Source organism: Phyllobates terribilis, unplaced genomic scaffold (assembly GCF_046119375.1).
Source record: "Phyllobates terribilis strain yellow unplaced genomic scaffold, ASM4611937v1 Scaffold_7__3_contigs__length_470593459, whole genome shotgun sequence".
Classification (NCBI taxonomy): domain Eukaryota; kingdom Metazoa; phylum Chordata; class Amphibia; order Anura; family Dendrobatidae; genus Phyllobates; species Phyllobates terribilis.
In genome coordinates, this window is record NW_027362767.1 from 49,836,436 (window position 1) to 49,855,452 (window position 19,017).

The following is a 19,017-nucleotide window of genomic DNA, read 5'->3' on the forward strand; positions in this document are numbered from 1 at the left end:
ACTATTCCCACGTCATATGTGTAACGTAAAGTAGGAAACTTTGGGGCTGGCTGTGTTGTTATCGTCCCGGCCGATCTGTGCTCAGCGCAGTGATGAGGACGTAGGCCTGAGTATCAGCAGAAATCCCTCCTCAGCGATTATTACAGATAGGTCACCATTCACCCCTGTGGTTTGATGTTCTTAACTACAAAACACGACAATCCCCCTTCCCCATCGCACGCAGGTAGAAGATCGTTCTATTTTTTTTTTGTGCAAATTGACTGCAAGCCTATAAGGTGATCGGCATCTGATGCAGCCGCTCGCTCGTCCCAGTTACCAGATTCCTATATAACACAAACCAGAGGGCTTTTACACAATAAACAATAAAAACTGGTTTGACTACTCTCTCTCCACCACATCTGCAGGTATTTTCATGCTATAACATGGACGCTTTCCCTCGCTCTCCCCTTCAGTTTTCTTTTTTTATTTATTCTGATTATTACATATCGCTCTGGTAATATATTATTTGCAGCAGTAGTGCCGGCCGCATGCTGCTTGGGATCTCTTGTTTGCAGGTCTCTGGCCAGTGAGTAAGGCTGTCTTGTTTATTCTGGAGATGTCAAGCTAATCCACAACAGAATACAATGAGGGAGCCAGGCAGCAGCGTACGCCGTATACAATCAATATACTACAACTCCCAATATCCAGCCTAGCAGGTCCCTTTATATTCTCAGTAACTTGCAAATCTATCGCAAAACCCTAACACGACTTTTTTTTTTCAATTAAGACTCTGCATAAGGTACCAGAATCCCATTATCATTTTTTTTTTGTTTGCATAATTTGTTAATCCCTTGGGGGTGGAGTAGGGGGGAAACCCCAACCCTGCTTAACCCATTTCTAAATTTGCAAAAATCTACACACGTGCCTATACAAAACTACAGTGCCAAAGACTTGCACTAGTATAGGAGAAAAAGCTAATGTCAAATAGTATATAAAACAGGAAAAAAAAACATCTGCAGAGAATGCAAAAAACAAAAATTTTTCAAAAAATTTTGCAACAATGTTGTCATTTTTTTTACATTTTTCAAAGTTCTTCAATCAAGAGCAGAAATCATTAACCTAGAGCGTGACCAAGGGTGCACGCACCATGATTGACTATGGCAAAGAAGGGGTTACGCCGTCTGCCAACGCCAACTTCATGAATATTCAAATGCCTCCAATGATGTCATTTCTGGATCACTGATCAATAGTCCTAAGATCGGGAGAGATGTAAACAGCAAAAATATATACCTACCTGATTCACGTCCTCCTGCATCCAAGACATATTTGGTGGGGAGGTTTAATAACAATTAAAAAAAAAAAAACAATGACAGGCCTCTGCATCCAAAGCTTCCATCTATGATACCATCCAGAAATCCCAAATTTAAATACGCACAAAAATAACAAAAAAAAGAAAAAATTGCAAAAATAATACATGAAAAATCTTACAATTTAAAAGCCAAATATTGCACCCAGGAATGAATGAGCAGATCTCTACACCGAGAGGTGAAATACACCACAGAGGAGAAGCAATCCCATCTCCAATATAAATCTAAAATATATATATATATTGCAATATATAAAAATAAAAAATAATCCAAATAGGAGAGGAAGAATTATAGAACAGGGAGAGAAGGAAAGGATGGTAGCGGAGCAGGCAGCTCTCGCCAGCAAGCCAGGGGAGGGGAGAGAGTCCCTTATATATCCCTATATATATTTATTTATTTAAATTTGTTAAAATCTTCCATAAATATTCTGCCTTCCCCGGCTCTCCCCTCTCTACAGTCCCCCAGACACAGCAGACACCTGAGGGATGGGGGTAAGAGAAGACAGGGGCCAGGGGAGTCTTTACACTTTTATTTTTTAAAAGGTAGAAGGGGCCAAGATGAAAAGGAGACGAAGCAGCCGCTCGGGAAGACCGAGCAGGGGGCGGGAAAATGTGCTGAACCCTGGGCTCCCGGCTCCTTGTGCTCCGAGCCTCCAGAGCCTTGTCCCGGACCCCATGTATGAACATGGTCCTGTCTATATGTGCACCATGTATGAACACAATCCTAAACCTGTGTATGGACACAATCCTAAGCCTGTGTATGGACACAATCCCAAGCCTGTGTATGGACACAATTCCAAGCCTGTGTATGAGAACAATCCCGAGCCCATGGACCCTTAAGAATGAATGTGTAACTACATAGGAGCAGTCAAGTGTCCAAGTATGAAAACAATCCTGTACGCATGTAGGGACAGTTTTTTAACCATGTAGCCCAGATATGAACTTGTCTCTCAAGTATAAACCAAGTCGGATCCACGTGTGTGAACGCACTCCTGCATATCAGCACATGTATGAATGTTCTCCTATTTATACGTATGAACAAATTCCTGAGCGTTAGCACACGTATGAACAATGTATGTACACACGCCAACAAATTAGAACATGTATAAATATATTCCTATACTATCCACGTTTTCCATGTATGAACACAATGTTGACACCATGTATCAATGTAGTTATGTTCCTTTGTATCAAGAAGGTCCTGTTAACACGTAAGAACACAGTATTGTCCCCATCTACCATATGTATGAACAAAGTCCTGTCCACATGTATGACCACGATGCTATCGCCATGTACTATATGTATGAACACAATGCAGCAACATGTACTATATGTATGAGAACAACCCAGTCTCTATGTCGTATATGTATGAGCACAACCCTGTCCCTATGTCGTATATGTATGAGCACAACCCTGTCCCTATGTCGTATATGTATGAGCACAACCCTGTCCCTATGTCGTATATGTATGAGCACAACCCTGTCCCTATGTCGTATATGTATGAGCACAACCCTGTCCATATGTCGTATATGTATGAACACAACCCTGTCCATATGTCGTATATGTATGAACACAACCCTGTCCCTATGACTTATATGTATGAACACAACCCTGTCAACATGTATGACCACAATGCTGTTGCCATGTACTATACGTATGAACACAACCCTGTACCTATGTATGAACACAACCCTATACCTATGATGTATATGCATGAACACAACCCTGTCCACCCGTATGATCACGATACTGTCCGCTATGAACATGGTCCTGTCCAAATGTATGACCACAATGCAGTCTCCATATATCATATGTATGAACAAAGTCCTTTCCACATTTATGACTTTAATGCTGCCCAATGTACCATATGTATGAACACAACCCTGTCCACATGTATGACCTCAATGTTGTCCCCATGTCCCCCATCCGGTATGAACACAACCCAGTTGACATGTATGAACTCAATGCTGTCCCCGTGTCCGCCATCGGATATGAACACAACCCTGTCCCCATGTATGACCTCAATGCTGTCCCCATGTCCGCCACCCGGTATGAACACAACCCTGTCCCCATGTATGACCTCAATGCTGTCCCCATGTCAGCCATCCGGTATGAACACAACCCAGTCGACATGTATGACCTCAATGTTGTCCCCATGTCCCCCATCCGGTATGAACACAACCCAGTCGACATGTATGACCTCAATGTTGTCCCCCATCCGGTATGAGCACGACCTCAATAACCAACCACCGACCTTATTCACTACAATCAGCCATTACAGATCTGCCAGCTCCCCGTGTTAATCGTCACAGCAGGTATACATCAATATTAATGCTCGATGCCTGTCTATATAGCATAAAGCCAAGCTAAATACATGAAATGCCGCGCTAAACTACCATACATACCGCACTACACTAATACATGACACTTTGTCATGTGGTGCCTTTTATTTTACATTTTATACCCCGCACGACGAAACACCAAGCCTAAACTTGTAATGGGCCAGAGATGAGGCCGGCTCTGTGCTCGCATATACGGGGGGTTTTACTACTTTCCAAGTCACAATTCCAGTATGAGCCGGTGGCTCTGGGTCACCCGGCATTTTACGATTTTTTAGCCTTGCTGTGGTTACATGTGGAGAGTGGATATTTTTCGAAATCTACGTTTATCCTAATTGTAACCAGGCTCACTGCATTGACAGTTGGCAAATCGACGTCACGTATATCGAAAACTGCGCCAATTTCTACCGTTACAGGTGTCTGTCGCCCTTTTGTAGGTGACTAGGTACACACATGGGCTGTAGACGAGGGATAGTAAAAGTTTAGAAGACCACTTCCCTGCACTCTTCACATGGGCCCCATTACCGTCTCTTGTCCGGTGACTTTATTCTGCCAGGTTTGCAGCACTCACATGGTGGCAACCCAGGACAAGTGAGTGCCAGCTCCATGGGAGAGATCCCTGTCCCATCTCCAGTGTGCAGTCTCCCTCCCCTCCTAATAAATTGATCCAGCGCCCCCTCCTCGCTCCCTCCTCTCCCTCCCCAGACTCTGCTGCCAGTTTGGTTGCATTTCCATTTTACAACCAGGCAGTTGTAATTCTGTTATAAGCATGTGTTTGTCATTAGCTTTCCCCCCAGCCTGTCCTGCCCAGGTCCTACCTCCCTATGATCCCCTCCTTTTACCCTTGCAACTTTTAACTGCACATTTAATGTCTACAGACGCTCAGTGCCGTGCAATCTTCTAATATTTCTTGCAGTAAGAATAATAATGATATTGATTTAATGCACTTTTTTTTTTAAATAAAATGACCTGTGCAATCTGATTCTTGCAATCTTTTAATACTTATAACTGTAATAGATTGCATTGCAAGACGTGATCTGTACAGTCTTTTATTATAACTGTAACAGATTGCATTGCATGAAGTGATCTGTGCAACCTTTTAATAATTATCACAGTAACAGATTGCATGAAGTGATCCCTGCAATCTGATCCTTGCAACCTTGTATTAATAACTGTAATAGACTGCATTGCATGAAGTGATCTGTGCAATCTTTGAATAATTGCAATAGATTGTATTGCGTGAAGTGGTCTATGCAATCTGATCCTTGCAACCTTGTATTAATAACTGTAATAGACTGTATTGCATAAAGTGATCTGTGCAATCTTTGAATAATTCCAATCGATTGCATTGCAGGAAGTGGTCTATGCAATCTGATCCTTGCAACCTTGTATTAATAACTGTAATAGACTGTATTGCATAAAGTGATCTGTGCAATCTTTGAATAATTGCAATAGATTGCATTGCATGAAGTGATCTATGCAATCTGGTCTTATACAAGATTGCATGGATCATGCCCAAACCTGCATCAAATCCCTAATATCAAGCATTTGCATCACATAGCGATGAATGCAATATGATCACTAGAATCAAAGCGAAAACCAACCAGGTTGTGACAATGCCAGGTTTGAACCCATGTGGCATTGCAAATATTACATAATGACAACCAGAACTGATTGCACCGATGCTAATACTAATAATCAATGCCTTGTAGAAAGTGATACAAGCAATTTGGCCATGACAGTAAAAGTCATAGGTGCCAAGTAGTTACTGCTTGCATTGCAGGAAGAGTCACTAGATTCAAGACAGATGCAATGTTAATTGTTGCTAAATTGCATCCGATCGCATTGTACAGAGAGATCAGTGCAATATGATCGGGACAAAGGCCAATGTGCTTCATTAGATCTAGTGTCAAAATACAGGGGGAAAGGCATACAAATGAATGGAGAGGGGATCTGGGAATGTGAGACACTGTCAAAAAAAAAAAAGAATCACATGCGTCCTCCTGCAACTTTCCCAACTTCCTAGCTCCTCTCCCCCCCAGTACAAAACTTTTTCCTCCAGGCTCCCCTGCAGCCTGGCAGTAGCAGTGCCCCCCTGACCATGCAGGCACTTACGTGTAATGATTTCCCTTTGTAATAAGTGCTGAGGGTTCCCTTGCTTGCGACGGGACATTGCAGTGGCATTTACAGTGGCATCGCCCGGAGATCTGCAAGCCAACCGGGGGACTCCTTCCTCCTCTCCCAGCACCTTCTTCTCCTTCTTCCTCCTCCTCCTGCTCCTTTGCTCTCTGATCTCTTTCTTCCTCCTCCTGGTAGCTTCTTCTTCTTCTTCTTCTTATAAAAAAAAAAATTGAAAAAAAAAAAAATTCAGCAGAGCAGGAGCCCTGGGTGCCCCCTCTGTGCCAGGAAGCGGCAGCACTTCTCCTCCAAGTTACTAAATGCCGGTGCCCACTCCAATGGCACTTCTCCCATCAATGCAACAACAAAAAATAGCAATGCACAAAAAATGGTGTAAATGCAAAATAAAAAAAATAATAAACATAAAATAAAAAAATACAAAATAATAATAATAATAATCACTGGCCAAACAAAAAAAAAAAAAAAAAGAAGAATGCCAGAGGGGGAGCTGACCCTGCTGCCACCAGAGAGTGAGTGAGTGTCTGCTGCTAGCAGTCAGCCTGGCACTGCCCTGCAATTGACTGGCCAGCACTTTGCACTGCTCCACTTGGCTGGCACTGGGGGGAGGACTATTTCATGGTGAAGATGGCGGAGTCCTGGTTCTCTGGGAGCTCTCGGTCTCTCTATGGCTGGGGCTGCCTCTGTACAATGGGATAAAATTCAAGTTCAAGTACGGACGTGACGTTTAATCTGCACCAGAGACAAAAAGACCCAGAGACTGAGGAGCACTGGGGGCGACTAGTGGTGGCTCTTTAACATTGTACCCTGCTGGAATATACCGTGCTGCTGTGTATACACAAGGCAGGAGGAGAGGAAGCACATGCCTGCTGGGTGCCCCACACCTGGCCTGCCCCCCGGACACAGGGCACCCTGCCCTCCTGTGCCCACCCTGCGGCCAGACAGAACCCCACACTGCGCCGGCCACTGCCCTGCACCACTCACTGCTGGGAAGAGGAAAAGTTATAGGAGAAGAGGCAAGGGAGGAGGCTGGCGAGGAAGGGGTTAATGGCTGGGAACAGGAAAGAAAGATAACAGAGGGGGAGATGGCACTGGGTATTTGACACATGGCTTAACCCTTTATAACCCAAATGGCAGCTAGTGAAGGGTTAACACTTGTGAAAGGAAGAGCTGGGGAAAAGGATGAATGTGGCTCTTTAGCTATCATCTATCTATAACTCTCTAATTATCTATTATCTATCTATTATCTATCTATCTATCCCATATCTATGTATCATCTATCTATTATCTATATATCTATCATCTATCTATTATCTATCATCTATCTATCATCTATCTATCATCTATCTATTATCTATCTATCTATTATCTATCTATTATCTATCATCTATCTATTATCTATCTATTATCTATCTATCTATTATCTATCTATTATCTATCTATCTATTATCTATCTATTATCTATCTATCTATTATCTATCTATTATCTATCTATCTATTATCTATCTATTATCTATCCCATATCTATGTATCATCTATCTATTATCTATATATCTATTATCTATCTATCTATTATCTATCTATCTATCATCTATCTATTATCTATCTATTATCTATCTATCTATTCTATCATCTATCTATATATCCCATATCTATGTATCATCTATCTATTATCTATATATCTATTATCTATCTATCTATTATCTATCTATCATCTATCTATTATCTATCTATTATCTATCTATCTATCTATTCTATCATCTATCTATCTATTATCTATCTATCTATCCCATATCTATGTATCATCTATCTATTATCTATATATCTATTATCTATCAATATCTCACATCTATTTCCTATCTATCCCATGTCTATCTATCTACTATATCTATCTATTCTATCATTTATCTATTATCTATTATCTATCTATTATCTATATATCTATTATATCTATTATCTATCAATATCTCACATCTATCTCCTATCTATCTATTATCTATCTATTATCTATCCATATATCTATCTACCTATCTCTTTATCTATTATATCTATCATCTATCTACCTATTTCTATTATCTATCTATTATCTATTCTATCAATATCTCATATCTATCTCCTATCCATCCCATGTCTATCTATCTATATATTATATCTATCTTTTCTATCGTCTATATATTATCTATCTATCTATCATCTATCTATCCATATATCTATCTACCTATCTCTATATCTATCGATCTGTTATATCTACCTATCTCTTTATCTATTATATCTATTATCTATCATCTACCTATTTCTATATTTATCTATTCTACCTATATATTATCTATCTATCTTCCTATATCTATCTATCCGATGTCTATCTATCAACTGTATAATATCTGTATATATCCATCTATCCATCTTTCTATCTATCTTCCTGTACAGTCCTTTGCACAGCGGCCTCCTCTTCCTCCGCACTATACCCTCCATACCTTTTGCACCCTGCCCCCGAGAGCTTACAATCTACCAGAGTGGAGTGGGGATGTCATGTGCGCGTATAATAATATCTATGTACTGTAGACGTCATCTGGAATAAAGGGGGTTAACCCGCCTCCATTGCTGAGTTCTTTGCCGGTGTAGTAGTGAGCTGCTCAGCTCCATCCTCCCATCCTCCAGGCGGGCTCCACATGACTGTGCTCTCCATACAGTAGCAGTAAACCTCACTCTTTATATTCCTTCACTTTAGATTAATATTTGCTTTACCTAATTTACGACATGAAACCAAAAAAAAAGGACGGCGCCGACTCTGGCAACATCTGTCCGTGCCATCTGAGTAACCGGCAAAGGCTTAACCGTTGGAAATACATGTAAAATAGCAATTAATGGTGCGCCCGAGCCTACAGCTACTGCAAGCCATGCCATCCATGAATATGTATATGGTAATAATGCTCATATATGGCGGCGGCGTCATATACATCACACAATGAGGCGCAGCTATTCCCTTCCTCGGAGGACATCCTACTGTCTCCATCCTGCAAGAGGTTAAACTGCTTAATTGTCGTTGGCGCATTCAGATACATTAGAGACGCTCGGAACCACTTGCAATATTGTCGTCTGCGTGGAAACATTCATTTTTTTTAATTATTACATCCAAGTCTGCCCATTACCCGAGCAGTCACACATGATGAAGTAGAAAGTGGAAGTAGGAACCGGTGACTCTGCCGCCTGCATCGCTTCACTTCATCTTAAATACACACAAAATAATGTCCGCGCCCGACCCTCCATCTGTTTTATTCTCTTCACTTCTTTTTTTTTCTTCTCTTTTTCTTTATGTCATTTTTCTTTTTTTATATATATATATATTTCAATATTTAATTTAATTTATTTATTTATTTATTTTTTTAAACGGAAACAGATTGACGCAGAATGATTTTATTTCATTTCATTGTGACGATTGAGATTAAAAGAAAAAGGCAGGTCGTGTTTTGCAGACGTCTTCAGTACCTTGGTCTGGGTGGACGCGTGGCTTCAGTCCCTGATGGTGCAGATTAGTTTCTCTTGTTGTGCTGCTTTGCTGCATTTTTGGGGGCTCTGGGTATTATAATGTAAGGGGTCACTTTTATTTTTTATTAGAGGGGAGGATGTTGCGTGTCTAATACAGTATAAAAATAGAGGCGGTGATTTTTTTTATTATTCTTTTCTTATTCCATATATATCTGGGGTGTCTTACAGTACTGGGTGAAAAGTTTGGAAGAAATGGTGGATTATATTCTGATATTGTGTATTACATTGTGATATACTATCCCCTATATAATACCGCAGCATCCGTACCATGCCTCGTTATATCACACGCCGTATCGCCCATCCTGTGCTGTATCGTACCGGATATCATCATGTATACAGTTTTATATAATATTCTGTATTATTCCATCTATCACTGTATTATAGTACATAGTGCCAAATATAATATGTATCATGTTCTGCCATATCTGCCTATATATCACTGTATTATAGCATATTGTGCCATATATTATATTGTATGTATCACATTCCACCGTATTCTCCTATATATCACTGTATTATAGCATATTGTGCCATATATTATATTATATGTATCACATTCTACCGTATCCTCCTATATATCACTGTATTATAGCATATTGCGCCATATATTATATTGTATGTATCACATTCTACCGTATCCTCCTATATATCACTGTATTATAGTATATTGCGCCATATATTATATTGTATGTATCATATTCTACCGTATCTTCCTATATATCATTGTATTATAGTATATTGTGCCATATATTATATTATATGTATCATATTCTGCCGTATCTTCCTATATATCACTGTATTATAGCATATTGCGCCATATATTATATTCTATGTATCATATTCTACCGTATCCTCCTATATATCACTGTATTATAGCATATTGCGCCATATATTATATTATATGTATCATATTCTACCGTATCCTCCTATATATCACTGTATTATAGTATATTGCGCCATATATTATATTGTATGTATCATATTCTACCGTATCTTCCTATATATCACTGTATTATAGTATATTGTGCCATATATTATATTATATGTATCATATTCTGCCGTATCTTCCTATATATCACTGTATTATAGCATATTGCGCCATATATTATATTGTATGTATCATATTCTGCCGTATCTTCCTATATATCACTGTATTATAGCATATTGCGCCATATATTATATTGTATGTATCATATTCTACCGTATTCTCCTATATATCACTGTATTATAGCATATTGTGCCATATATTATATTATATGTATCATATTCTACCGTATCCTCCTATATATCACTGTATTATAGTATATTGCGCCATATATTATATTATATGTATCATATTCTGCCGTATCTTCCTATATATCACTGTATTATAGCATATTGCGCCATGTATTATATTGTATGTATCATATCCTGCCATATCCTTCTACATGTCATACTGTAATCTGTAAGTTTATGACGTGTGGTACCATATATCATATATAATATCATTCCATATATCATATTGTGCCAGACCGTGCTATATATAATGTCATATTATATAATATTATGCCATATCGTACCATATATTATACTGTGCCAGACCGCGTCATATCATTCCATAGATCTTACAGTAAAATATATCATGCCATAGAATAACTTAACTCATATATTGCATTATATAATATTATGTCACATCGTCCCATATATCATATTGTATTAAATCATATCACACATACCACTGATTATTACATATCATGTTGTACTATATCATATCATATCATTCCATATTATACCCTATATCATATCACATCATGCCGTATTGTATCGTCTATCATATCACATGATGTAGTGTCATTTCATTTATCTTTATTGTACTCGCCTATACAGCGCCATTAATTCCACAGCGCTTTACAGTCATTATCAGATCATGCCATATATCATATTGTATGATATCATACCGTGCCATATCGTTCCATATATTTTACTGTAACATATAATATAATGCCATAGAATAACTTACCGTATGTAATATTGTATTATATAACATCACGTCACATCGTAGCATATATCATGCCGTGTATCATATTACATCATATATCATGTACTGAATATCATGTTGTATTATCTCATATCATTCCATATATCATACCAAATTAGAAAACATCTTGCCATAATGTACCACATCACATAGGATATTATCTAGTATCTTGCTCTATCACCCATAGCATGCCACGCGGTGCCATAGATCATCTAGTTTTATATAATATCATGCCACATCACTCACACTGTGAGATATTCTTCCATATATTTATTACCTCTTGGGCTCCCGGTATACATATATATACAGGGGCCCAAAAGGTACCTCTAAAACAGGTGGAATTGTGCATTATTATTATTTATTATTATAGCGCCATTTATTCCATGGCGCTTTGCATGTGAAAAGGGGTCACCGACTGGTACAGGAGGAGAGCGGACCCTGCCCACGAGGAGTCACAGTATTATGCCATAAATCATGTTGTATTATACCATTTGTCACATTGCATTATAAAATGTCATACCATAGGACATCGTACCCCGTATGATACAGGAGCGTATAACACCATGCCGCACATACCACATCTCATACTGTATGCCTTACCCTGCCATGTCATACCTTGCATCATATAGTGTCAGATAATGTCCTGCCAAAGCTGCCCGGGATATAATTATATAAGGTATGGTATAATTTTAGACCATATATTATACTGTATTATATAATTCTATACTTTATTATCAGATTATATCACACTGTTATATGGGATTCTCTACAACCCGCAGCTATACTATATTGTATCGTACCCTAAGGCTACGTTCCCACTTTGGGTTTTTGGTGAGTTTTTTTTATACTACTTATTTTCGAAAAAAATCAGGTAACCTATTTTACTTAATGGGTGAAGAAAATCTGCAACATCAGAAACTCCCCAAAAGTTCATGGTGTGAACGTAACCTTACACAATGTATATTTGTAGATTGTGAGCCCTAGCGGGCATGGTCCTCGCTCCTCCTGTACCAGTCGGTTACTCGTTTTGTTCCTATGTATACCCCTTTTTCACATGGAATAAATAGAGCTATAATAATAATAAATAATAATAATAATAATAATAATAAACACATATATATGTATCTATTTTACTGTTTCTGTTCTATTTGTTCTATTGTTATTCTGTAACGCTACGTTACACTATACCATATACCTTCCCCTACTAAACCCATTACATTTTACCCTTTATTATCCTTTATTATATTTTTGCCATTCTTTTTTCCCCTGCCCTACGTTATTGCACTTTGCACCAGAAAAAAAAAAGATAAATTGACACATCTTCCCCCTCTTCCTCCCTTTCATCTGGTCGTCCATCGCCATCAATATCTCATCGTCCCCCTTTAAAACCATATGATAAGCAAAGGCTCTGTCTGTCCAGGGCCCAGCGGGGTCCAGGCTGCCGAGGGGGCCGAGGTGGGGGGAAGGGAAGGGGAATAGAGATGGTTTATCTCATCACCCTTCTGTCCCCCAGGCAGATTTCTAACAAAGTCCAGCACATTCAAACTTATTCCTGATCTATCCTTTTACAGAAAGCAGCGTGGTGCTGTTACTGCTCAGCTGGTCAAGGAATGTCTTTTTTTAACCTATTCCTTGCCATAAGCTGGCAGCAAAGAAAAGGTTAATGAAGAAAAAAAATCCCCCCCCCCCTCCCCCACCCCGTCAGCGTGCATTGGTTTACAAATGTACGGCGTTATTTTTTTCCGGGTGGAGCGGAGTCGAATTAAATTCTTTTCACCGTTGAATGGATTCTCGCCTGGAATGCAGCGATGGAGGAGTTAATGATATAATTACTGGTGTGGTGGTTATGAATGGGGATGTCCTCAGTGGTGGATGAAGGGAGGGAAAGACGTGCAACACCTCTTCTTCATATTCCATTCCTGCCATCTTACCTAAAGTCTGCACCCCCGGGCCCCACCTGCTGTCATAATGATGGATGTCGGGGGGTCACGCAGGCCTTGTCAGGAATGCACAAAGTTTAGAATATGAATGTATGAGGACACGGGGAACAGAAAGGACTTCATGCTTTATATACGCTCTTCATTTGTGCAATCCGTAGGGAAAAAAATTATATATATATATATATACAGTACAGACCAAAAGTTTGGACACACCTTCTCATTTAAAGATTTTTCTGTATTTTCATGACTATGAAAATTGTACATTCACACTGAAGGCATCAAAACTATGAATTAACACATGTGGAATTATATACTTAACAAAAAAGTGTGAAACAACTGAAAATATGTCTTATATTCTAGGTTCTTCAAAGTAGCCACCTTTTGCTTTGATGACTGCTTTGCACACTCTTGGCATTCTCTTGATGAGCTTTAAGAGGTAGTCACCGGAAATGGTCTTCCAACAATCTTGAAGGAGTTCCCAGAGATGCTTAGCACTTGTTGGCCCTTTTGCCTTCACTCTGCGGTCCAGCTCACCCCAAACCATCTCGATTGTGTTCAGGTCTGGTGACTGTGGAGGCCAGGTCATCTGGCGTAGCACCCCATCACTCTCCTTCTTGGTCAAATAGCCCTTACACAGCCTGGAGGTGTGTTTGGGGTCATTGTCCTGTTGAAAAATAAATGATGGTCCAACTAAATGCAAACCGGATGGAATAGCATGCCGCTGCAAGATGCTGTGGTAGCCATGCTGGTTCAGTATGCCTTCAATTTTGAATAAATCCCCAACAGTGTCACCAGCAAAGCACCCCCACACCATCACACCTCCTCCTCCATGCTTCACGGTGGGAACCAGGCATGTAGAGTCCATCCATTCACCTTTTCTGCTTCTCACAAAGACACGGTGGTTGAAACCAAAGATCTCAAATTTGGACTCATCAAACCAAAGCACAGATTTCAACTGGTCTAATGTCCATTCCTTGTGTTCTTTTGCCCAAACAAGTCTCTTCTGCTTGTTGCCTGTCCTTAGCAGTGGTTTCCTAGCAGCCATTTTACCATGAAGGCCTGCTGCACAAAGTCTCCTCTTAACAGTTGTTGAAGAGATGTGTCTGCTGCTAGAACTCTGTGTGGCATTGACCTGGTCTCTAATCTGAGCTGCTGTTAACCTGCGATTTCTGAGGCTGGTGACTCGGATAAACTTATCCTCAGAAGCAGAGGTGACTCTTGGTCTTCCTTTCCTGGGGCGGTCCTCATGTGAGCCAGTTTCTTTGTAGCGCTTGATGGTTTTTGCAACTGCACTTGGGGACACTTTCAAAGTTTGCCCAATTGTTCGCACTGACTGACCTTCATTTCTTAAAGTAATGATGGCCACTCGTTTTTCTTTACTTAGCTGCTTTTTTCTTGCCATAATACAAATTCTAACAGTCTATTCAGTAGGACTATCAGCTGTGTATCCACCAGACTTCTGCATAACACAACTGATGGTCCCAACCCCATTTATAAGGCAAGCAATCCCACTTATTAAACCTGACAGGGCACACCTGTGAAGTAAAAACCATTTCCGGTGACTACCACTTGAAGCTCATCAAGAGAATGCCAAATGTGTGCAAAGCAGTCATCAAAGCAAAAGGTGGCTACTTTGAAGAACCTAGAATATAAGACATATTTTCAGTTGTTTCACACTTTTTTGTTAAGTATATAATTCCACATGTGTTAATTCATAGTTTTGATGCCTTCAGTGTGAATGTACAATTTTCATAGTCATGAAAATACAGGAAAATCTTTAAATGAGAAGGTGTGTCCAAACTTTTGGTCTGTACTGTAGATGTAGCAGAGCTGAGATTGACCGATGGAAACGTTCCGAATCGATTCAAAACCTAAGCAAACAAAGTAGCGTTAAAGGGCTACGGATCTGCTACATCTGCGCTCCTTAAAAAGTTAGAAAGTTACAATCTAACTTACTCTACACAGGCAAGAAAAAGTATTGTGAGATTGGAGGATTAGGCAGAAGAGGAAAATGACACGACGACTGAGAAATCCCTGCCCAGAGCAATGTTCATAATTCTAAGAAACGTGTTATGTGTTCTTTAAATGCAGCCATATATAGTTGTAAGGTTTATCAATCATATCTATCTAGGGGGTGGACATACCATTGGTGCAACCTGGGCAGCCGCACAGGGCCCCAAGAGGTCAGGGGGCCACATCCAGCTCCAAAGCAGGTGGAAATGTGCATTATGATTTGACTGCAAAGGGCCCATATATTGTTCTTACACAGGAGCCTCTCCTGTCTATGTCCAATCCTGCTCCTACACACGTGGTCAAAATTGTTGGTACCCCTCGTTTAATGAAAGAAAAACCCACAATGGTCACAGAAATAACTTGAATCTGACAAAAGTAATAATAAATTAAAAATCTATGAAAATGAACAAATTAAAGTCAGACATTGCTTTTCTGCTTTCACAGAAATTTTAAAAAAATGAAACTCCTAAAATAGGCCTGGACAGAAATGATGGTACCACTGAAAATAATGTGACAAAGGGACATGTTTAATCAAGTTGTGTCCACTAATTAGCATCACAGGTGTCTACAATCTTGTAATCAGTCAGTGGGCCTGTATATAGGGCTACAGATACTCACTGTGCTGTTTGGTGACATGGTGTGTACCACACTCAACATGGACCAGAGGAAGCAAAGGAAAGAGTTGTCTCAGGAGATTAGAAAGAAAATTATAGACAAGCATGTTAAAGGTAAAGGTTATAAGACCATCTCCAAGCAGCTTGATGTTCCTGTGACTACAGTTGCACATATTATTCAGAAATTTAAGATCCATGGGACTGTAGCCAACCTCCCTGGACGTGGCCACAGGAGAAAAATTGGTGACAAATCAAAGAGACGGATAATACGAATGATAACAAAAGAGCCCAGGAAAACTTCTAAAGAGATTAAAGGTGAACTTCAAGCTCAAGGAACATCAGTGTCAGATCGTACCATCTGTCGTTGTTTGATCCAAAGTGGACTTCATGGGTGACGGCCAAGGAGAACACCATTGTTGAAAAAAAATCATGAAAAAGCCAGACTGGAATTTGCCAAACTACATGTTGATAAGCCACAAAGCTTCTGGGAGAATGTCCTATGGACAGATGAGACAAAAATGGAAGTTTTTGGCAAGGCACATCAGCTCTATGTTCACAGATGGAAAAATGAAGCATATCAAGAAAAGAACACTGTCCCTACTGTGAAACATGGTGGAGGCTCTGTTATGTTCTGGGGCTGCTTTGCTGCATCTGGCACAGGGTGTCTTGAATCTGTGCAGGGTACAATGAAATCTCAAGACTATAAAGGGATTCTAGAGAGAAATGTGCTGCCCAGTGTCAGAAAGCTTGGTCTCAGTCGCAGGTCATGGGTCTTGCAACAGGATAATGACCCAAAACACAGCTAAAAACACCCAAGAATGGCTAAGAGGAAAACATTGGACTATTCTGAAGTGGCTTCTATGAGCCCTGACCTAAATCCTATTGAGCATCTTTGGAAAGAGCTGAAACATGGCGTCTGGAAAAGGCAACCTTCACACACGAGACATCTGGAGCAGTTTGCTCATGAGGAGTCGCCAAAATACCTGTCGAGAGGCGCAGAAGTCTCATTGACCGTTACATGAATCGTTTGATTGCCTCAAAAGGTTCTTCAACAAAATATTAAGTTAAGAAGAACCATCATTTCTGTCCAGGCCGATTTCATGAGGTTCATTTTTTAAATAATTCTGTGGAAGCAGAAAAGCAATGTCTGACTTTCATAGATTTTTAATTTATTATTACTTTTGTCAGATTCAAGTTATTTCTGTGACCATTGTGGGTTTTTCTTTCACTAAACGAGGGGTACCAACAATTTTGACCACATGTATATCTAGCTTCCTCTCTATTGATCTATCTATATACACTCTAGATATATATTTATTTATTTTACTCACTTATATAGCACTTACATATTCTGCAGCGCTTTACAGACATTATCGTCACTGTCCCCATTGGGGCTCACAATCTATATTCCCTGTCAGTATGTCTGTGGAGTGTGGGAGGAAACCCACACAAGCACAGGGAGAACATACAAACTCCTTACAGGTGTTGTCCTTGGTGGGATTTGAACCCAGGACCCAACACTACAAAGCAACAGTGCTAACCACTGAGCCACGTTTATATATTCACAAACATATACACGAAGCAACAACTTCAGTTCTGCTTTATATATAAATGTGTGTGTAGCAGAGCTGAGTTAGTCTGCATTCACACATCTGTGTGGCACATCCTAGTGCCGTCCGTTTTTTTCTCCAGCAGGGCACTGACCCCAGAGACTTTGATCGATCCATACACATCAGTTATAAAAACAGATCCGTGTCTCCGCTCCCAGAGAACGGCCTATTTTCATCCGTTTTACGGATAAGACTATTAAAGTCTATGGGGAACCATATAAAACGGAAGAAACGCTGAAGACAGAACGTGTACTTCAGTTTACCAGCCGAGTTATATCCGTCTTTTAACTGATCCATCGCTAAGAGTCAATGGATGGTAAAACAAAGATCAGACAGTTTATATCTGCTCCAGTGAGGAACAAATATGGATGAGAAAAATCGGCTGCAAGTGGAATGGGAAAAAAATTGTTGCAATTGTTGTCGGCTGTTGACACGTGGAAGAGATACATTATTCTACAGAATCTACTACAACCTGTACATTGTGATTATAATCCTGTAGGGTCAATCATGTCTGTAAGAACAACAGTGTGACATCACTACAAACTGCACATCCATCATCTATCTATTATCTATCATCTATCTATTATCTATCTATCTATCTATCTATTATCTATCATCTATCTATGATATATTATCTATCATCTATCTATTATCTATCTATCTATCTATTATCTATCTATTATCTATCTATTATCTATCTATTATCTATCTATCTATAATCTATCTATTGTCTATCTATCTATCTATCATCTATCTATTATCTATCATCTATCTATTATCTATCTATTATCTATCTATCATCTATCTATTATCTATCTATTATCTATCTATTATCTATCTATCTATTATCTATCTATTATCTATCTATCATCTATCTATTATCTATCTATCTATTATCTATCTATTATCTATCTATCTATTATCTATCTATCTATTATCTATCTATCATCTATCCATTATCTATCTATTATCTATCTATCTATTATCTATCTATCTATCTTTCTATCTATCTATTATCTATCATCTATCTATCTATCTATCATCTATCTATTATCTATCTATCTATTATCTATCTATTATCTATCTATTATCTATCTATCTATCATCTATCTATTATCTATCTATCATCTATCTATCTATTATCTATCTATCATCTATCCATTATCTATCTATTATCTATCTATCATTTATTATATATATATCTATTATCTATCTATCATCTATTATCTATCTATCATCTATCTATCATCTATCTATTATCTATTATCTATCCATTATCTATCTATTATCTATCTATCATTTATTATATCTATTATCTATCTATCATCTATCTATCTATTATCTATCATCTATCCATTTTCTATCTATCTATTATCTATCTATCTATCTATCATCTATCTATCTAATATCTATCTATCTAATATCTATCTATGCATCTATCCATCTATACTGAAAAC

General features: G+C 38.9%; 1 protein-coding gene across 5 annotated transcripts in view; it reads right to left on the bottom strand.

Annotated features, from left to right (window-relative positions):
• BCL11B (BCL11 transcription factor B) overlaps positions 1-6,581 on the bottom strand; it is a 119,978-nt gene extending 113,397 nt beyond the window's left edge. For 2 of the 5 annotated variants that reach the window (XM_073638525.1, XM_073638523.1), the window contains exon 1: positions 5,800-6,580. In XM_073638525.1, the coding sequence (XP_073494626.1) occupies positions 5,800-5,857 (58 nt within the window). In that variant the 5' untranslated portion in view covers positions 5,858-6,580. Of the gene's footprint in view, positions 1-1,273; positions 1,650-4,209; positions 4,351-5,799 lie in introns of those variants that run through there. The other 3 variants (XM_073638524.1, XM_073638526.1, XM_073638527.1) reach the window with 3 other exon arrangements.
• Positions 6,582-19,017: the final 12,436 nt, after the last annotated feature.